Source organism: Ciconia boyciana, chromosome 7 (assembly GCF_034638445.1).
Source record: "Ciconia boyciana chromosome 7, ASM3463844v1, whole genome shotgun sequence".
NCBI lineage: Eukaryota > Metazoa > Chordata > Aves > Ciconiiformes > Ciconiidae > Ciconia > Ciconia boyciana.
The window spans coordinates 65,826,563-65,846,744 of record NC_132940.1 but is presented as its reverse complement, the minus strand read 5'-3'; the positions used below and the strand labels follow the sequence as shown (position 1 = coordinate 65,846,744).

General features: G+C 39.8%; 1 protein-coding gene across 3 annotated transcripts; it reads left to right on the top strand.

The window, feature by feature from the left end:
* The first annotated feature begins 237 nt into the window (after nucleotides 1-237).
* On the top strand, nucleotides 238-18,699 carry LOC140654390 (lysosomal amino acid transporter 1 homolog). Of its 3 annotated transcripts, none has more exons than XM_072867631.1 (10): nucleotides 238-548; nucleotides 3,164-3,287; nucleotides 4,719-4,829; nucleotides 4,929-5,064; nucleotides 6,313-6,442; nucleotides 7,601-7,691; nucleotides 9,476-9,600; nucleotides 10,505-10,600; nucleotides 11,550-11,735; nucleotides 17,711-18,699. In XM_072867631.1, the coding sequence occupies exons 3-10, from the start codon at nucleotides 4,727-4,729 to the stop codon at nucleotides 17,810-17,812; spliced, it is 969 nt and encodes a 322-aa protein (XP_072723732.1). In that variant the 5' UTR covers nucleotides 238-548; nucleotides 3,164-3,287; nucleotides 4,719-4,726; the 3' UTR covers nucleotides 17,813-18,699. The 3 variants fall into 3 exon arrangements, with proteins under 3 accessions (XP_072723732.1, XP_072723733.1, XP_072723731.1); XM_072867632.1 differs by having other exon boundaries at nucleotides 240-548; nucleotides 4,719-4,802; XM_072867630.1 differs by having other exon boundaries at nucleotides 240-548; nucleotides 4,719-5,064.
* Nucleotides 18,700-20,182: the final 1,483 nt, after the last annotated feature.

Genomic DNA, 20,182 nt, shown 5'->3' with positions numbered 1-20,182 from the left:
AACATCTGCCCCCCTTCCTCGGGGCGAGCTCGGCCTCGGGGCTACGGCTCTCGGTCGCCGGCGGGCGGCCTGGGCTGAGGGGCGGCCCGGGCTGAGGGGCGGCCCGGGCGGGAGCGGGGCGGCCCGGGCTGAGGGGCGGCCCGGGCTGAGGGGCGGCCCGGGCGGGAGCGGGGCACCGCCGCCCGCCCCCAGAGGGCGCCGCGGCCCCGCCGCTGTGGCGGCTCATGGCGGCGGCGGGCCGGGCGCGGCGCGGGCCGGCCGGGGGAAGGGGAGGGGCGGGCGGCCCGGCCCTCTCTCTCTCTCCGGCCCGTTTCCCCGCCGCGGGCCGGGCAGCCGCCGGGGTGGGTGCCGGGGGGCCGCGGGGCTCCCCTGACGCCCTCCGGCGGGTGGCGGCCGCCGTGCGCGGGAGCGTGGCCCCCTCGCTCTCCGCAGGGTCTTCCGTGCGGCGAAACCGCCCTCCGGTGGCGGCGGCGTGGGGAGAGGTGTGCGGCGCCGGGCGGGCCCGCCGCGCCCAGCCGGATCCCCGGAGCAGCAGCAGCCCTCGCCAGGTCGGTGCCTGCCCCGCTCGGGTGCGTGTCTTCGCCTCCCCAGACGGGCCCGCCCTGGTCCCCCGGGGCTGCGGCCCTCGACAGCCCCCTCCCTGCCGAGCACGCTTCGCCATCTGCGTGGAACCAGAGAGCCACTGCCCTTTCTTAAAGTCATTCTGAATTATTATTCCTTTAACGTTGCCTTCCCCATTCCCCTTTCTCCTCTGCTGACCAAGTGCCGTCGCCGTCTGGGGTGCGGGAGGACAGGCCCGCCGGGTGCCCAGGGCCTGCACAAGGCCATGAAACTGCTGCCCCTCATGGACCCCCCTTCCCGAAAGGCCTGGTGCTCCCCCGGGGGCTTTTGGGCTGTGAGGCCTGCTGGACTCTCCTGAGGAAAGGCGCTTCCTTATGTGTTTTGGGGTTTTTTTATAAGCTAAGTTAGTGTTCTAAGTTATAAGAAGTGTTCTGTTAGAGCTGGGCTTGGTTTCTAGGTAAAAATTGGTCATTCTTTATCAACAGCTCTGAGTTCAGAGGCAGCATTCACAACTGGGATTGTGTAAAAATGTGTTTAGAGAATAGCTGGAGACAAAATGTGATGACCAGGTTAATATTGGGAAGTGTTTCAGAAGCCCTGAATTACTCCTTAGCTTAGCTCCACTTTTTTTTTTTTCTTTTCCTCATGAGTAATTAAATTATGAATACTGTACAACTGAACATCTTTTTGGATTTCAAGCTGTTATTAGCTGCTATTTAGACGACTTGCAGATCTGCCAATCACGCGTATCTGACATCTTTACACATTACTAGCAGTGTCTCGTTATTTGACATCCAGGAACGCGCAGCAGCCAGAACGCATGGATGTTCACAGCAGCTTGGCAGTTGGAGAGGCAGAGAATCTGTGGCGAGTCTCCCAAGTTCCAGGGAAAGCTTGCTTTTCCTCGTCTGCACTGTGAAGCTATTCTTAATGAAGTGGATTTCACTTTTAAACCATTGACTATTTCTGTTTGCACATTTTTACTCCAGAATAAGGGATTAAAATACGAAAAAGAGTGTCCAAACAGGAGTCTCAAGCTGCTGATACCGTAACAGTTTTATTTCTAGCTAGACAAACACTAAACCTTTTCAGAAAGGTACAATGTCAAGGTTCCAAGTTAACTGTTCTGTGAAAATAATACCTTTACTGTAATTTTTCCACATGGTAGTAACTAGTATTTGGGCAGTAATCTAAGAAAGAATATGAGGCTACAGGCAAGGAATTGTTATAGGAACATAAATCACCTTTTAATATTATTTTCCTTTCTCATCATTGACAGCTTAAATACTCTAAGAAGAAAAGAAATGTCATAGCAATCTCCTTATCCTGTTTTCAGGTGGAAAGCATTTAATGCAACAATAGAAAAGTAAAAGCTTTTTTTTAAATGTTGAGGAAAAATTCAATGCAAGACTATATCTATGCAAGACTGTATATATCTGGGGAGGAAACCATCTAGATTGGTCTAGCTCAAACACCATTATTCTTTTGAGTTGAAAACATAGTTATAAAATAGTTTGGTGTCAGAAGATGTAGCTTATTTGGTGAAGGGGTATGTCCTAATATGGCACACCCAGTCCAGGTGTGAACATAACTGAAGATCAAACACTGACACTGTTGCCTTTTGCCTTCCCAGCCATGGCAGGGGGAGTTCAGGTTTTGTGGCCAGTATATTTAACTGATGGCATCCAGTTGTGCTAGCCACTGGTGGTCTTCTTTGTTTTGGTGATAGCGCTCTTACTGGGACAGAGTATTTTGCTGAGGATTTAAGAAAAATAGCAGTTATAGTAAGATGAAAAATACGGTCAGAAGGACTAGCAACAAGGACGTTATTCTGCTGCGTAAATGTTAAGTAATAACAACCCAAGAATATCCACATGCTTTAAATGTGTTACGTGTGTTGTGTGGCAGGAGGCCAAAGCTCAAGTCTTCAGTCATCTGGGAAGTGTAAGTGGCCTGCCTAATTCCTACGGCTTTTTAAACTGTTTGGTTTTCCATAATAGCTGCAGGGTTTCGGAGCAGGGTGTAGCATAAGATCAGGTGGTTGAGTCTGAATTGCCTTGTTTAGACTTGCTGCCACATAGTCCTTGATCTTATAAGAGAACTTTTGCGTGTGTGAATCCAACTGCAGTTATGATATTCAAATGTGATTTTAAATACCATGTTAAACCTAATTTTTCAGACATGGTTTTAAAATACCATGTTCAATTTTTTTTTTTTTACATCTGACTTATTTTGCTTATCTTGAAACGGGCATTTTGGGATGAAGCTTAATAAAATGTATAAGGTTTTTGTTACAGTGTTTACGAATGGTTGAAAGTTCATGCCTAAAACCTGTCTCCTTAAGCAGCATGTGTGCTTTGATGTTTCTCCCTTTTTAGTGGGTGGTAGAACTCTGCTCAGCTGCAGAGTACCAGAATGGGAAAGCTTACTTGAAACATTACTTGCAACTTTTTTTTTAACTTTAAAAATTATTTTCAAAGATGGCTACAAAGTCTAACAACTTTACCGGTATAAGCTCAATAAGCTGAATGCAACTAATAGGCTAAGGTGAATTCTCAGTGTATGCATACATGTTCTTTTTTTTATCGTTTAATTCGTTTAGGTCCAATGATGACAGTTCTCTTGAGAGGCAGCCAGTTTCTGCAGAAAACTTGTTCCAGCATTTAACGCCGCAGATACCTGAAGTCTCGTGAAAAGAAAAAGCAGGTTTCTCAATGACTAGCAGAGTGAGTCCTAACTTTACAGTGAATGATGCTCTATGAAAACAAACTTTGTGAAACTTTATCAAGATTTGAAAGTAGTTTGATGTGTAATGAGGGTGGCTCCAACCTGTTACATTGCAGAACGGGTATATTGTCAGCCTTTCCAAGCCCTGTCCCCATGTGTGTGGAGTGAAGAACATAAAAAAATCCCAGCCACAAACATCAGGTCTTGTGGACTGTTGTCTGTGAGATACTGCATTATTTTATTCACTTCTAGAGGGATGCTCTTATACCTCAGTATTACTTCTTCCTGTTTCCTGAATTCACTGTGCATCTGAGATGTTCCAAATGGTCTTAAAAATTTTCACCATCTTTCTTGTTACTGGTTCTACATCTGGCTTTAAGTACTAAACAGGTGAACCTACTAGTATAGTACTTATTTTGTTGTTGTTTTTTTTAAACAGGGCATTTGCTCTGGCTTTTTTCCTTAATAGCTAGTTGATTTTAGACTCCTTTATATAGGGCATTATTAACCTTCAGAGGAGTTAAATTATTATCAGAATGAATAGGATATCAGCTGGTTTTTGTCAGCAGGAAGTTTCAAGGAATATTAATAGATAATTCTGCATTTTTGTTAAAATTTTCTTCAATTTTGCAGCGGTTAGCCTTCTAAGTAAATATTAAAATTCCAAATAGGATGGATATTTCAGCAGGAGCAAGAAATATCCGGAATTGTTATAACTGGCTACAAGATAATACTTTTAAAGGTCAAACCCAACCCTCCCTTGCTTTAAAATTTAAGCCGTATTGTACTATTGTGTTTCATTCTGGGGATTTTGGGGGCAGGAGTACCCTACATTTGCCTTGTGCAAGTTTCTTATGCTTTCTGTCTTTGCTTTGGAGTATTAAATAATGCAAACTGTTTAACACTATGTTGAATCGCTAGTTAGTCTGATGGGCTAGCTAGATTCAGGTAGACCTTAGAGCTCATCTGGAATCTGAGTCATAAGTGACTTATTTTTCATAACATTATCCTGAAATTAGTTGCATAGGAAGCAACATTATATTTATGTTTTGTAAGTGTGAGCAGAGCATTCAGAATCTGGGCTAGTACCATTAAAGAAAGTACCGTTACTTTATCGGCATAATGTTGAATGTGAAAATCAGAGTTTTGGTCTTACGGGCAAATAAATTGCTTGGTTTACTTTACCCTGTAGCAGATTGCTGGCACCTCAGTATAACTGGCAGTCTCAGCCTACCACAACCTCAGACTAAAATGCTATAGGATATAAATCTGGAGTGTTGCATATTTGTCAAGAGCTAATGAATGCGATGGACCACAAAGTATTTTTCGTTCTTGGAAGTCTAACTTCTCTTCTGTAAGCAATAAATATAAGTAAGCATTGTACAGTTAATGTCTTACTCACACTGGCTGTATTTATTTGCGTTTGGCAGGTTTGTTTATGAGATTGGAAATAACTGTGATATCAAGCATCTGTCTGGATGCAGAGGTCTTTTCACAGAGGATATTCAGCACTGGTAAACGGATTTGCGGATTTGCATGGGGTAAAAATGGAGGCAGAAATAAACTTCTGAAATTGAATCTCGGTCCAGGAATGATGGCTTCTCAGCTGTATACACATGCTTTCAATATCTCCCCAATAGAGAAGAGGAGATTGTGCATAAATGGAACACCATGGATTTGGCATCTCCTAGAAGAATGTGTCGAGAATGCGTGGGAGTATTGGAGCGTTGTCATAGGACTGATTTCCATTGTCTGTTTTCTGTTTGCTGCACTACCGTAAGTTTAAAGTCTTAAGCAGTCCTCAGATTCAAACATGAGTAATCTTGCCTGAAGCCTTTTTCAAAAGCTGCCTTTTTAAAAAAATTTTATCTTGGATATGTTTCTCTATCTGCATAATACAGATATAATATGCCAGAGAAGCATGTTGTTCATGTTTGCAACAATATTTAGTGGTTGACAAATGCGCTTGATGTACTGTTCTGTTGTACTGACTTGACACTAATCTCTGCCACTTAGAGCAAATGAGAATAAATCACCTCTTCCCTCTTATCTTCTCCACCCTGAGATGTGTGTGCACGCGCAGGCACACTTGCAGCAAAAGCTGGCTCAGTGTTTATTTAAACCATGTGCTATGTCACCAGTACTGTTGTGCTGGCTCTTGCCAAAGAAATTTGGACCAAGAAAAGGTCAGAAACAGCACGAGTTAGCACTTTGGTAGTGCTAAATCAGCTGCTGTTTGGTCGCTGGCACTGGCTTCAGGTTTCAAATATGTAGGTAGGAGATGACAAAGGAAAAGTAGAAATGCTCCCAGCAGGTGAAAACGCCTGAAACAAAATGGGATTGACTCCAAAGTCTGTCCCTGTAAGGGGGATATAATTTACTGAACTAGTAAAAGAGCTATAGAAATAAAGCAAAATAAAACCACTCTTGGTAAGCTGTTGAGCTTCAGAAATATTAGTTGAAAGAGGACTTTACATTAAAACTGTCATGTTAGTAAGCATGGAATTCATCAAGATATGTCTAATGGACTCACATTTGGGATTGCTTCGTAGTCCCCATTGTGAATCTGAATAACAGTTCTCCAATTTAGAGGCATAAGTGTAGTTGTCAACTCTTTTAGAAGCTTTGTTTATTCTTAGCCCTTCTATGTTAAGTAATGGTGGTTTTTTTATTTCAGTATTTTAAAGCCTGGTATTTACAGCAGATGAATATAAAATGCTTATGGCATAGTTCTGGTGTCCAGAAAATGGTATTTCAGTGCAGGCCACAAAAAAGGAGTGCATGCAAAGAGTAACGAGGTTGTGATTTGAGTCTTTTGTATGTTAGAATAAGGCACGGTGAGCTATAGTGATACTGAGTTCTTCTTCAAAAGGTAAGTGGAGTATTGCTGTGATAGGTCTCTTGTGGTTAGAGTTTTAATCTTTCTTTATTCAGATTTTGAAATCTGAGTATTTCTGTACTTCTGAGCTTCCTAAACATTTTTTGATTATGTTATTTTACAATTACTTCTGGAATTTTTGCCAGTCAAATCTACGTTGCCTGTCAGAATGGAAGAGTGGATCAAGCGCTTTCTTTGGGCTTTCTGCTGTGTTGGATAGCTGGGGATCTTACAAATTTCATAGGCTGCTATTTAACAAATCAACTCTCAATTCAGGTAATCTGTCAATATTCCTACTTTTTGATTTATCCTTTTCAAAATGTCTCTTTAAACTCTAGGATAACTTAAAATTGCACGGCAAACTACATACTGGGAAATAAAATAGTTTTGTATTCTGTTCACTGATCTCCCATCTATAAAATAAGTAAGAATTTCCCAAATATTTTTTCCGCAAACATTTGGGAACATTGATACTGTTACATGTTATAGGAACCATTTCACACTTGTAATTAACATTCAAAGAGACTTACTGGCTGTTACTCAATGATGAATGAAGTGGGGAATTGTCATCTGAGCTTCAGCTTCAAAGTAAGCTTGCAGGGCAAATAGGGCTGGAAGGGGCTGGAAGGAAATTTTGTTGTTTAGCTTGTAATAGATCACGTTGTTTTGGGACAGCTACTCTTTAAACTTCCTCTTGTTTGTTTGGTTGGTTTTTTTAAGACAACTATTTATTAACAAGGAAATTCTGTTCAACAGTTCAAAGCTGTTAACGTCTGACTAATTTGAAAATATATTTTCTTCATTAAGAGGAGGGTTTCTCTGAAGGGAACAGTCGTTTTCAGCAATACCTTAATTGTGTCCGAAACTTTCTTATCTGCGGTTTTTATTTTTGATTCTTAATTAAAGGAGAAAAAGGTATGTGTCAGCCACTTGCAGAATTTTTCACAAGCTGGAGATGGACCCAAGGGCAGACAGACTTGTCTTCTCTTTTACAGCTTAACATGTGGTGCTAACCATTCCATCTCCCCATTATGAAATGGGGAAGAGACAACGTCAATTGAATCTTACTGAGAGAAGAGGCACTGAGTAAGATTAGTAGCTTCTGAAGTGCTGGGAAACTAGGTGGAACAGACTTAAGCTTCTGGGCAGGAAGGATTTATCAGTCTGCCCAGGCAGGAATTTGTGCTATGCATCCTGGAAAATGACCAGCTATTGCGATTGTGTCAGCAAGTCCCTGTTGCATAAGGTTTACACTGTATTCATCTGCAGCAGTCTAACTTGTTTTGTACTGGAAACACTTTCTTTCTTTTTTTTTTTTTTGACAGTGCTTCGCTATTTGTCATTCACATTACAATTATGAAGCAAAATTTCCATGCAGTTAAGGTATTTTGATCTATTCATATACTGAACAAGCAAATGTATCTTCTCTTTCAGATTGTCACTGCCATTTTTTATGTTAACATGGATATAATTATGATTTCACAATTTGTCTACTATAAGCTCAAGAATCAGAAGATGACAACATGTAAGGTTTTTCAACAATTAAGATGTTCTCCATAACGTAGCACACTCTTTACTGTGATATTTTCTACAGTGTTTAAATAAATTCTTTTCAGAGGGATCAAAAATAGAGTGCACAAATTCTGGTTGAAGTTGTTAGGCCTGTTGCTTCTAGTTTTCTCAGGCTCTTGTGAAAATCCTGCCCTTTCTCTTCTCTGCCTTCCTACGTTTCTCTTTTCTTAACCCACATAATATCCGTAAATATTTTTCATGTAGTACTTTCAGTTTATATAGACATACAAAGTGCGGTAGTTTTGTGGAATCTGGTTCCATATTTTAACTTAGTCCATGGTTTTACTATCTACTTACAGCTATCTAAATATATGTATAAGCTGAAAGCAAGCGTTATTTCTTTGTGTGGTTCAGTTAGTTTCCTCCATGTTGATTGAAACCGGACTTTATTTGCTTATAGCATAAAATATCTTGACATCGTCATGTGTTCTGTTTCAATACATACAGTTAAAAAACATATTCAAGGGGAATGAAATTACTTGAGTTGTGCTTCATAAAATCCTGGCAGTAGTTGTCGTATTCAGCCTACCAATGGATTACTGTTTTGACTGAAATGGCAGACAGAAAGCTCTGTTCACATTGTATCAAATCAAAAACATTAACTCATCAATATAAAAAAAACCCCAAAGTATCAAAGAAAATCCATGGTGCAGCAGAGGTAACAAAAAGCTGAAGTAAAACAGATGCCTGCCCAGCAGACTAAATAGGGATAAAGCAGATTCATTCAATATGGAACTGATAATAAACCTGGAGATAGGTCAGTGCTGAAGATATTTCCTTCCTGCTGGCTACTCTTGAAAACAAACACAGGCTTTTGTACGTTTTAACTGCCAGTGCCTGTTTCAGCTCAATGGTTTGCATAGCTGGAGAGGGAGGCATGGTACTGTGATTAAAGCTGTGAAAGAGGGTTTTTCAATACCCACTTCTGGAGCAGTTACCCTAGCAAGTTGGTCAATTTTGCCTCTCAAAGTGCAGCCTGTGGAACAGCACTATCAAGTCTGCATTATTTAGGCTACAGCTCTTCAGGACAGACTTACTAACACCGTACAGCAATTTGTTCCACTGGTAACAGTGACTGCAGGACTTTACCAGCATCTTGTAGATACAGAAGACAGCATAGCTCCAGAGTTCTGTAGGTTTGTCTGCCATTTTCAAGTTGCCTTGTAGGTGTCTGTGGAGACTTGCTTACATGGAGTCTGTGTCTTTGAATATGTGAGCCTCGATAAGGCTCAATAGCTAACCATGGACATAGAGACTGGTCCAGCAGAGCACTTAGATTACATATTTATCTTAAAGATATTTTTGCTAATTTAAATTTCAAATATCCTTGCTTTTGCAATTTTTAATCAAGATGTGCTGAAAGAAACTGTTACATTCTATTCTACTTAGCAGTTTTCTGTTTATCAGCTGTTATTTAGGAGTAGACTATTAGGAGTTAATATAAGAGAGAAGCTAAGTATGAAAATTTTCTCTCTTGGTAGCAATACCCATTTAAGGAGTTCCCCTCCTGTTCTTGCACTGCTACCCTCAGTTGTTGCACAAAGACACAACACAGCTATGATAGTGAGCAGGGGTGGGCACAGAGCCCAGAAGAAAGAAGTGGACTTACATTGCTGCCAAGAAAAAGATACATGAAATTGTACCTTTCAATTTACATATTTATATTGCAAACAAAAAGTAACCTTAAATCCACAGCAGATGTTATTTTTCAGCTAATTTATTTGTATGTCATTCTAGGCAGCAAAAGCCTGAAGAATTGCTGTATAACCTGGATCGTGGTGTGTATAGCACTCTGTGTTATTTTACCCTGTCAGCTGTTACTAAGAAACCAAGACCAGAGTACAGTAATCGAAAGGAGTAATGTAAGTTCTTACCTGCTTCCATTCAAAAAAATCCCCCCCAAAAGTGTCTTGAAAAGACTGTGTACTCTGAGCTTTAAAGAAATTTGGGTGACGTTTTTAACAATGATTTAGGAATCGTAAATGTGGCACTATGTGGATGTTTTAACTATGGACCATACATCCCAAAATAAAGAAGTTATAAGATCGCTGCTTTTAGCAGCTTCCTGTGTTTCGGGCTTATTCTGTCCCTTGGGTCATTAGGATGTGCTGCTCTGCGAAATAACATGTATACGTGTTGTGTTTCTGCTTGTGTTAAATACTGTAGACATCCATGTAGAGACTGCACAGTCACAAGTGAAATCAATAAAAGTGGAAAATTACAATTGTACCTGCTGCTGCTGTCATTTCAGCAGGAAAGTTCACAGGCTATTCTAGCAATTTTATGGTCTCCATACTAATGCCAGTAAAATAATTGTAATCCAGCAACATTGCCCAGCAGGGAAGCAGCTTATTTTCAAAACACAGCTAGAGTGAGAAAACGAACAACTCTTAAACTGTGAAAAATGAGTATTTTGCTTTTTCCAGACAGGATGATTCATTTTTTTTAGTGGCCCTAGCTACAGTTCCGAGTTTTGGTTTGAATTATTGTGCCCAGGCTTTTTTAGCAGAAGGACTGGATTCATATTAGTGTCGTATCCTAAAGCCCGGCACTAGTTTTGATCTCGGTCACGGCTATGACGCAGCAGTGTGCATTGTTGTGAGATAAAGATTAAACCCTTTCTAGCCCTCTTTGGTCATTTGAAGAGCAGCACTGAACTGCTTTGAAAGGAGTCCTGTCCAGAAAATCAGCCAGTGGACTCTCAGTTTAATCCCCTGAAATGCCTGAAAACATTCTTGCCAAAATATATGTACCTTTCTTTTTCAGAACTCTCTTGATATGATGGAAATGTCAGGCTTCATTTGTGGCTATATATCCTGTGTGTTTTACTTGGGAAGTAGATTTCCTCAGCTGTATAAAAATGTAAGTAGGTTTTTGGCTAAGTACACTTGTATATTTTACAAAATACTCTCTGTTGCTTTAGATGTTGGATTCTCCCTAACAGTGAGCCCTCTTGAACTCAAAAGCCTACTTTGCTTTTGTGACTAAAATGGTAAAGAAAAAAAATCAGGTTTTTTTCCTGTTCAGAGGAGGATGGTGAGAATTTTAGGAAAATGATGGACTTGGATTGATGGAAGAGGATTGATTGGTCGGGGAAGAGGAAATGTTCACAGTTGGATTTATTAGATATGAGCAGGAACATGCTTTGTGTGGTTGTTGTCATGAGCAAGTGATATCTCCCCTTTTCTTTCTCCAAACTATTCTACCTTAAGTAACCAACCATGGGATCAAAAGTTAGAATTGGAGGAAAGTTAGTTTAGAATTTTAGCCCCTTTTCACAAAGATGCCATTACTGACTTTTTTTTCCCCCACAGCCTCTTCACTATCAGTATATTAAAAAAAAAAAAAACAACCTACCAAAAGCCCAGAAGGTTTTACATTGTCAATTGTAAACAGGCATTTGAATTTATTATGGAAGCGATTAGTTTATTGCCAAGCCTATTCGTATTCCCCCTCTACCTTTTCCTTCACAGCTGGAATACCACAATATTTTCAAAAAGGTCTACTAAACAGACTGATAGAGCAACAAATTTCTTAAGAACTAAGTATCATTTGGAAGCAGATTGCACTTACATAAAGATTACATTAACCAGAGCTGCTTCTAAGAACTGTAACAATTTCTGTAGTTTTCAGTTATATGTGCTGAAAGTACTAAGCTCGGAGGATTCAGAGCCCAGGAAGAGATGGACAAGAATGACTGAAAGTCTTTGGATGTGTTATAGATGACTTTGGCATTTTGTACTATAACTGGCTCTACTGTGAGACATGTTTTAACATTTCTTTGTATTTGTAAAAACTTCTTCGTATTTAGTTCCGAAGGAGATCAACAGAAGGCACCTCTTACCTGCTGTTTGCATTAGCCATGATGGGAAACTGTACATATGGACTGAGCCTTGTTTTAAAGATGCCAGCTGCTGAATCCTTCCGGGCCCTCTACTTTTTACACCATCTTCCATGGCTCATTGGAAGCTTTGGAGTTTTGTTTCTAGACATTTTTGTATCCTTTTACTGTTTCTTGGGATAGGCTTGTTAAAAGTAGATAAGAAATTAAGTGGATTTTCTTTTTTTAAATAAAAAATTTTTTGTATGATTCTAACCTGATCATAAAATCTTAACTTCTTTCTGAACAATAATTTGTATGCTTTTTATAATAATATTTCTTGATAAGAATAACAAGTTTATAGAAAATATCTACATTAAAGCTACATTGCACAAGTTAATTTATGTCTTGTAGCCAATACGTAGTATACTAAAAGTTGGGGGGAGGAGTTTTGTACATTGTGCTGTTTTTCTTACGTTTGCTGTCCGATACACGTAAAAAAAACCCCAAACAAACAAAACTAACCCCAAACCTGCTTGTTTTTAAATGCAAATATAGAATTATAGCTTTGAGAATTTGGTTAAATTGTAAATGTTATTGCAAGATTGCATTAACGTCAGAGACAAACAATGAGGTTTTGGCAAACGTAGTTTCAGAAAATAGTACTTAACAAAGAAATGCTGCAGCTACCCTTAACTGTATGATTCGGGGCAAAATCAGAGGTATTGAGACACTGAGTGCCTCTGAAAACCAGCAGCTATGCTAATTGACTCCTGCTAAGGGCTAACCGACTACACGGTTATATAGATTAGCATGCCAGTTTCTTGAAAGTCCTGAGCAAAATTGAAACACTATAATTTTTTATTCTTATATTCAGGGGACATAAATAAGATGCCCACAACATATTAGTTATTGTTAGTCGTGCTCTTCCTAGATTGAGCTTTAGCGTTCTGTGATCAAGAAATTAAAAGCAAAATGTTTAGAGTAATATTGTACTTTTGCTTTAAAAGCCTAGTGAATGGTAATGTGGTGGTACTTGCTCTTACTGTTTGCTGTAGGTTTATAGTCACTTATCTTGTTACTATAGCTTGTATTTCACTTAAAATAGTATAAAGAGGAGATTTTCTGACTTTTCTTTAGTTTTGTGTCTGAAAACGTCTTGGTACTTAGCTCCATGAACTCAACCTATAAAACAGGACAAAATGAAGAGTGATTTCAGGACCATGCTGAAGCATATTGTGTTAATCCATTCCATATTAAAAGGAAGTTCTTTACCAGATTTACCTGGAACAGTTCCAGAAGTTATGATTCCCAGGCATCGGTCTTGTCTTTCTGATTAAAGTAATTTCATAAGCCACTCCAATTAGACTAGCGATGGGACAGCCGACCCAGGCCTTTGGATGGACTGTTAAATTATAATGTCATTCAGAATAGCCATCTGTGCTTTTTGCATCTCCAGCCATGGCGATTTAAGTGGGCAGTTTAGTTAAACATTCGGCATTGTGGGAACATAATACTTCACTACAGTGGCGAGACTAAACTGTGGTTCGTGGCCCGTTTTGAAATAAATTCTAGTTTTATCTTTTATGAGACAATGCAGTTTCTTTTGCATGAGCAGCCTTAGGGGTTCAGGGTTGCTAGCCCATGTGGCTGGTTTGAGCGCACAGGCCTTTTGTTCCACGAACGAAGTAGTGACTCTTTCTCCCACCCTCAGCCCCCCAGCTGGAAACATAAACCGGCCAGTATTTATTTACCCAAAAAACCCTAGAACTTGATCTTGATGACCCTTACAGTTTGTTATATGCATATTTGCAGATGCCTTTCTATGATGTACTCTGAAAAGGAACTTGGCCACAAACCGCCCCCCTCTCTGACCCTGCCCCAGGATTGCAGTGCCAGTGTGCACATGACATTCATTTCTGGGTTCTGTCTTGATTGGAGTCTGAATCCAATCTTGCTAATAGTCCTCCAGTTCAAATTATATTGAAAACAGATGCTTCCAAATCAGGTTGAGGAGCTTATAGGAATCTAGTCAAGTATATAGTGTTAGTTGAAAATGTATGAAGTATTTGTAATCAAGAGAAAACAAAAGCAGACCTCCTGCTTTGAGAAGCCCTGAAGGTATGGAAGTCAATGCTTTTAAAGAGAGCTTCATTACTGTCTCTTGCCAAGCAAGAAAATAAAAAATCTAACAAACTGGTATGTCATGTTGGATGAGAAAGCGAAGAACAGGATCACCTGGGTTTTGGAAAACAGAGGAATTAAACCAAAAAGTCCTAATTTCTAAGAGGGAGATGTTTTATAATTGATCATTTGTGTAACAGACAGTCTCTGTTTTGAGGAGTAGTTGCAGAAATTGCCTAATTCTAGTAGACTTTATTCCTGATAGTGTCCAGAGTTTCATTAGGTGGAAAGTAAAGTCTGATTTCTCAAGGTCCAAGTGAGGATTAAGAGTTCACTTACTCTGTGTCTGCTGCAGTATTCTTTTTCTTCCATCTGACACGGGTGGCATTGACTATTTTTAGAAACAAATGGACTCCAGATCGTAGCTGGAACAGCAGCTCCAGCGTTACTTAGCGCAGGATTACACTGGAGTTGTTTCAGCTCAGTTTAACAGGATAACACGGTCATCCTGTTTCCTTGGTGTCTAAAGTCAAAGTTATTTGGTTGCACAATTAGCCAGTTATTTTCAATAAATAATGGAAGTGTCCAATTGTTTGTAAAGTATGAATTGTCCTCCTTTTCTTTTTAAGAGGAGTTTCATAGCATTACCCATTTGAATTAGAAATTGGACACGATTTTCTTTTGCAGGAAATGTGTCCTTCCAGCTGCTGCTTTGCAGTGGAAGGTGGTTGGAGTTTCTCAAGAAACCACAAAGCCCAGGGTTTAAATGGGCCTGATCGGGCGCCTTGTCAGTCAGAGACGCTTAGTCCGGGTTCGCCTATTTTAAGGTTCCATGGTGGACCTTATTAGAGCTTTATTTTATGTGCATGATTACTTCATGTTTCACTTGCACACCAGGATGCAATACTACATATTTTAAAATACTAAATCAGTTGATGAGCAGTTCTGCCCTTAGACTTTTAGCAGCAGCCATCACTAAGTTTCCGAGAGACTGAATCTAGTGCAAGTTTTTCCAGAAAACTGTCCTTTTCTGTAAACCTACTATCCTCTTTCACCCTGCTTCCTTCCTCCCCTGCTCCCACCAAAACCAAAAAACTCTGCTTTGTGTTTAGTTCAGAAAAAGCCCTTTACCAAGATTTTTACCTTTTTTTTTTTTTTCATTTGACATCACCCTATTGTCAGAGAACTGTGTTCTTCTTTTCATTAAGCGTAGCCAGGTTGTTACTAGATAGCCAAAGTTTATTCAGCGAGAGCCAAGCTGTTGTACACAGACTCTTCTCTTGCACCTTTTGTGATTTGCTGGGCAACCACTTGGAATCCATTATATACTTGTACAAAACATCACGCTTTGTAATTTAATTACACTGTGCAAAGAATATAAGTCTGACCGGACAATTCAACCAGGAGAGTTTCCCAGCCAAACATACAACAACTTCTCTGCGCTCCTGTAAATACCCCCTTTTGTCTCAAAACTGTTTTGTTTTTTGAATTGTCATTAAATTGTTTAATTTAATGAAACAAATTTGATACACTAGCTCAGTGGCTGTCATGAACTTTACTCTGAGAAGTCAGTTTTGTTGCCTCCTCCACTTTGGGCTCTCTGCATGCTTAGGTCTTAAAATTTCCCCCAGAAAGTCAGACCTGAGCAGCAAGTTAGTTCCTATATTAAGTAGTCTTGGCAGTTTAGCATTTATTTAAAAAATATGAGCAGCTGCATACATATGCTACAAAAACATGTTCTGGAAATACTGTTTGATAAGCTCCACATAACTTGTGTTTATAATTTATTCCTCCTTAAAAGCTCTGTTGCTGTTGCCAACTTGGTGGCTAAGAGTGATAACACACAGTGCTACAGCCCAGGCTTGTCCCAAGCCCACAGTATGATTTCAGCAAATTTGATTCCCAGTTCACAGTTTCTTTTTCCACCAGTGCAAATATTAAGACTTGGGGAGGTGCTCAGCTGCAAGTACAGTAAGGCCTATAAAAAAAGAAAAAGGCAGGAAATTTAAGTGGTAGCTATATATGCTATAAAACTAATTTGCTAAGCTCCAAGAAGAAAGCATTCCCCGCATAATACTATAGAAAGATTAATAAGGAGTGCTGACCTGCTGTCTCTGAAGGAAATCCTGTCTAGTCTTTAGTTGGGGGGCCTCAGAGGTGGGATGCTGGAAAGCTTTGGGAAGGTGGGATATTTCTTGGGGCTCTGCCTAGGATGTAGAGAATTTCCTCTCCATTCATCCAGACCTCCCAGAAAGTTTTTTTTTTTTTCCTCTCTCCTTATTTTTATAAATAATTACATACATTAGCCTCAAACTTCTCACAACCATTGTCTACCAGCCAAGTTCTTTTAACTGATCTAAAGTATTCCTGCTAGAATTCTGTGTCTCAGATTTCCTCCCAGAGAAACTATTTCATTTTTAAAATGGGATTTTATGTGTAACAGTAGTGGTGATCCAGGCTGTATGAAAACTGAACTTATATGAGCATACGTTGGAATCTGTACAAGGTACCCGGGTATGCAGATGACCACTTGTTTGTACACCACGTACCTTTAGACGTGCTTGCATGCAGATCCTTATGTTGGAGGCTCCCTACTTGACCTCATCTACTGCACCTACTTCCCCCCATCTAATGCCCTTCTCAAAGCTCCCTTCGTCAAAGCTGGATAGCAAGTAATGCTGGGCTTAGCATAGTCTGCTGCTGAAATCACTCCATCTTTTAGAAAAAGAGACAAAAAGTGCCCAAAGTGAGCAAAAAAAGGTAGGAGCCATTAACCCTGCCGTACAGAGAGTATTGCCACTTTGCTGGCTGGTGGTGGTTTGCCTTTGTGAAGGCAGGCCTCTGGTACCTGCTGCTTTGCATTTCACGGCATTTCCGTATCGATTTGCTGTGACTAGGAAATCTTTATGCTGTAAGATGCTATGCATATTTCCTAGACTACAATAGAAAAGAATACTTAAGGGAAGGGCATAGCTGGATAGGTTTGTATGATATCTTTATAGCTTAAAACGGTATCTCTATCAGAAAACAAAGTGGTTTGTATCAAGTTCAGTACTCAAGTATAAACTCAACTATCTAGCAAAAATTCTGACGAGTAAGACATCTCTCCCGTCCGTTCTAAATGCACACCCCCTTTTTTTTTTTAATTTAAAGGCTATGTATGCTCAATGTCAATAATTTTGTTGGAAGAAAGGACAAGAAAAAGGACAAGTACATCCTTGTTAATTCTTTTAAGATCAGCAGTATTTCCAATGGTCTCTTTTACAACAGAAATAAATAATTATGCCTAATTGCACAATTCTGTGTTGAAAACAGCATTAAGTATTGAGTCATAGTGTTGTGTGTGCCAGTGCTTGTAAATACCAAACCGCCTAGAATTTTGCAGGACATGAGAATTTTACTTTCTGATCAGACCTTGCTGATCTATTGCTAAGAGAAGTTTTTAATAACTTCCCCTCCTTACCAGCATCCACCCTCAGCCCAGCCCGCAGTATTTAGACCACTGAGGCTGGAGCAGTACAGGGCAATATGTTTGATTCCACATTGTTCCTAGATTAACCTCCTTTTAAAAATTTCACACTTAAGACCCTTGCAAGCATGAGGGTGAGGTAGTAAAGGACATTTTCATGGGTGTTTGAGCCATATAACCAAGGGGATCTGAAGTTTTGAGTTAGAATTTTTCTGTATGTTCCCTTTCCTAGTGTAGCAAGTAAAATATGATTCAACGTTTTGCCATAAAGAAGTACTGAAAGTGAGCGTTAAGTAGGATTTGGGAAAGGTTATATGCTAATGTAGAAAATTCCACAGTCGGGATTAAATAAATGGATAATACTTACACTACAGTACATGAATTAGATACAGCAAGTTTTAAGCTTTCCTCTGTGGACTGTGGTACTCAGAGTCTGTGCCAGAACTAAATGGCTGGCTGCTTTTATTCTGTACGGCTTATTTGGGTTTTAATTGAAAGCAAGTACTGCAAATGCTACCTCTGTATGCTAGTGAATTATGTCCTTACCCAAAAATAACAGGTGACTGTGCAATTCATCCTGTATCGTCAGCAGAAGGCAAGACAATCCGGTTTAGTGGCACTGGAAGTGGAACCATTGCTGGTGAACGAGGAGACTGCCTAGTGTCGGGCTGGATTCGGCCCCTGTTTTCATGGGATTTTGCTCTTGGATGACTTTGACAAACAGTTAAGATTGCAGTTGCTTAGGGACCAAATTTATTACTTACTTTTTATTATTTATTCTGTCATTAATTTGTCATTACTTATTTGCAAATGACATGCCAAATATAAAATATTTAATACTTACTGTGTTGTTTCAGGATAGACACAATTTTTTTTTCCTGATTTTTTTTCCCCATTTTAGCTGTTTCTCCCTGAAGTGTGATATGGAGTCACAGCAGTAGGTGCTGTAGAAATATTTATTTGCCATCATGATGCAGTGCATAGCGTGGGATGACTATTTATTTTTGGATGAACATGTACATCTAGTGAACAGTAGCGTGGCTGGTTTAAAAACAGTGGTTGGGATTAGCCACGTACCTTGAACCCAACCTGGAGTTACAGACCGCTCAGTCCAGTTGCACTGTATGTAAGATTTGGGCTTTTTTATTCATACTCAGTTTTGTATGCAGCAGAAGAAAAAACATCCTATAATTAAGTAAATTCAATGCAGAGGATCCGTTATTGATGCAAAAGCAGAATCCTGGTGTAAGTTGGTGGGAGCCTCCCGTACAGCTCATTGCAGAGTATCACTATGCATTTTATTTTTAAGAGTTAAAGCATTTATACATCAATACCTGTGTGTTCCAAGGAATATAACTACTTCATGTCATATATACCCCATATAATGTTTTTGTACAACATGCATTTTCTTTTGCAAGCTTCTGGTTTAGATAAGTACCACAGGGAAAAAAAAAATCAGAAGCTAAGGAGACTGTACCTTGCAATTGTGGATTTTTTGCAATGCTGTGTTGTGTTTGAAGAAAACTTTAATAAAATTATCTCAAGGAATACACTTGTTAATATTTCGTTGATCATACGTATAATGATTCACTCTTCAGTATATAAGTTTGTGAACAAAGGGGCTGGTTTTTTATAAAGGCTGATATGAGCATTTTATACACTTGTGGGCTTATCCTGAAGCTCATTCCCTTTGATTTCAGATAACTGTTAAAGGGACATGATTTAAGTTTTGCTTTTAAATAATAAAAACAAATAAATAATACATTTATTTTTAAATAAGAAAAGAAACTAATGAGTGCCTTTCATCGTATCTAAATTGCTGCCAAAAGTGCACACTGAAAATTAAGCATTTTTCTCCCTGAACTTGTATAGGACTTCACGTACCACTGATAAAAACTCATGGAACAGGGTTGGGGTGGCTTGGGGAGGGGGGGCAATCTCATCCCTGCTGCTGTATACAGAAATTCAATTTCAACTTCTGTTGCAGCAGTAGCTTCCACGACTAACTGAATTCTGTGGGTTTGCTAGAAATGAACCGGGTCCCATCAAGTGAGGACTGACTGCGAGACGGTGGGTTAGGTGGCAGCGGCACAACGTGCCGTGGAAGGATAAACCCGTTCCGGCGGCTCTGTAGGTCCGTGTGTCTTACCGTCCTGCCGCCCGCCGAAAATACAGCCTGGTAATCCCCGCGTCGGTGGTGTTGGGCAGTGCCACAAGAGCTGAGCAAAGGGGATTTGCGAAGTGGTGTCGTGAAAAGCCGAGTCCTTCTGAGACGTTTCACAGCTCTGCGAGACGCTGAGGGTTTGTGCGAGCTCTACCCCAATGAAGTCGGTCACTTCATTAGTCTCAGTGCGTACTTCGAGCGAACATGTTTTCCCTGATTTCTGAAGCGAGTAGAGGGTATTAGAAGTTAACCTTTTCAGTACATAAATTAAAATGCAATTTGTCGTACTCGCAGATTTATATGCTGTATACATGAGATTATCAAACTCTTGCCTGGCTGGTGATTGAAACCATGACTTGTTACTTTTTAATGCAGTTAGAATTTATTCTTGCATCATTTCTTCAAAGATTATTTCCCCTTTTATTGCTATATGTAATCCTATTTTGGGATGTCTTTTTATCCCCGTTTCATACTGCTGTTTATTAGAACAGCCAAATAGGGGTTATATAAAGTTACTGTGATTTAATTTGAGAATTTTAATGGAAAATCATTTAACTTTTTAAAAGTGAAGCAATGATAGTTATTTATTGATAGTTCATATATATGTAATATTTAGTATGTGGGTTAACTGAGTACTTGAGAAGACGTGATTTCTGATCAAATACATACAGTTGTCCTGGCTGTTTCCTGTCGCCTGTTAGGATGTAAGGCCGTTGTCATCCCTTTGCTCAGCCCATAATTATTTTCTTACTCAAAGAACCAGGCCCTGCCGTGTCAGAAGAAGTTAGAGCCGGGCCCAAATATACCAGGTTAGAGACTAAAGGGCAGATCCTGATCACCTCGTTGATAATCTCAGACAGGAAAATA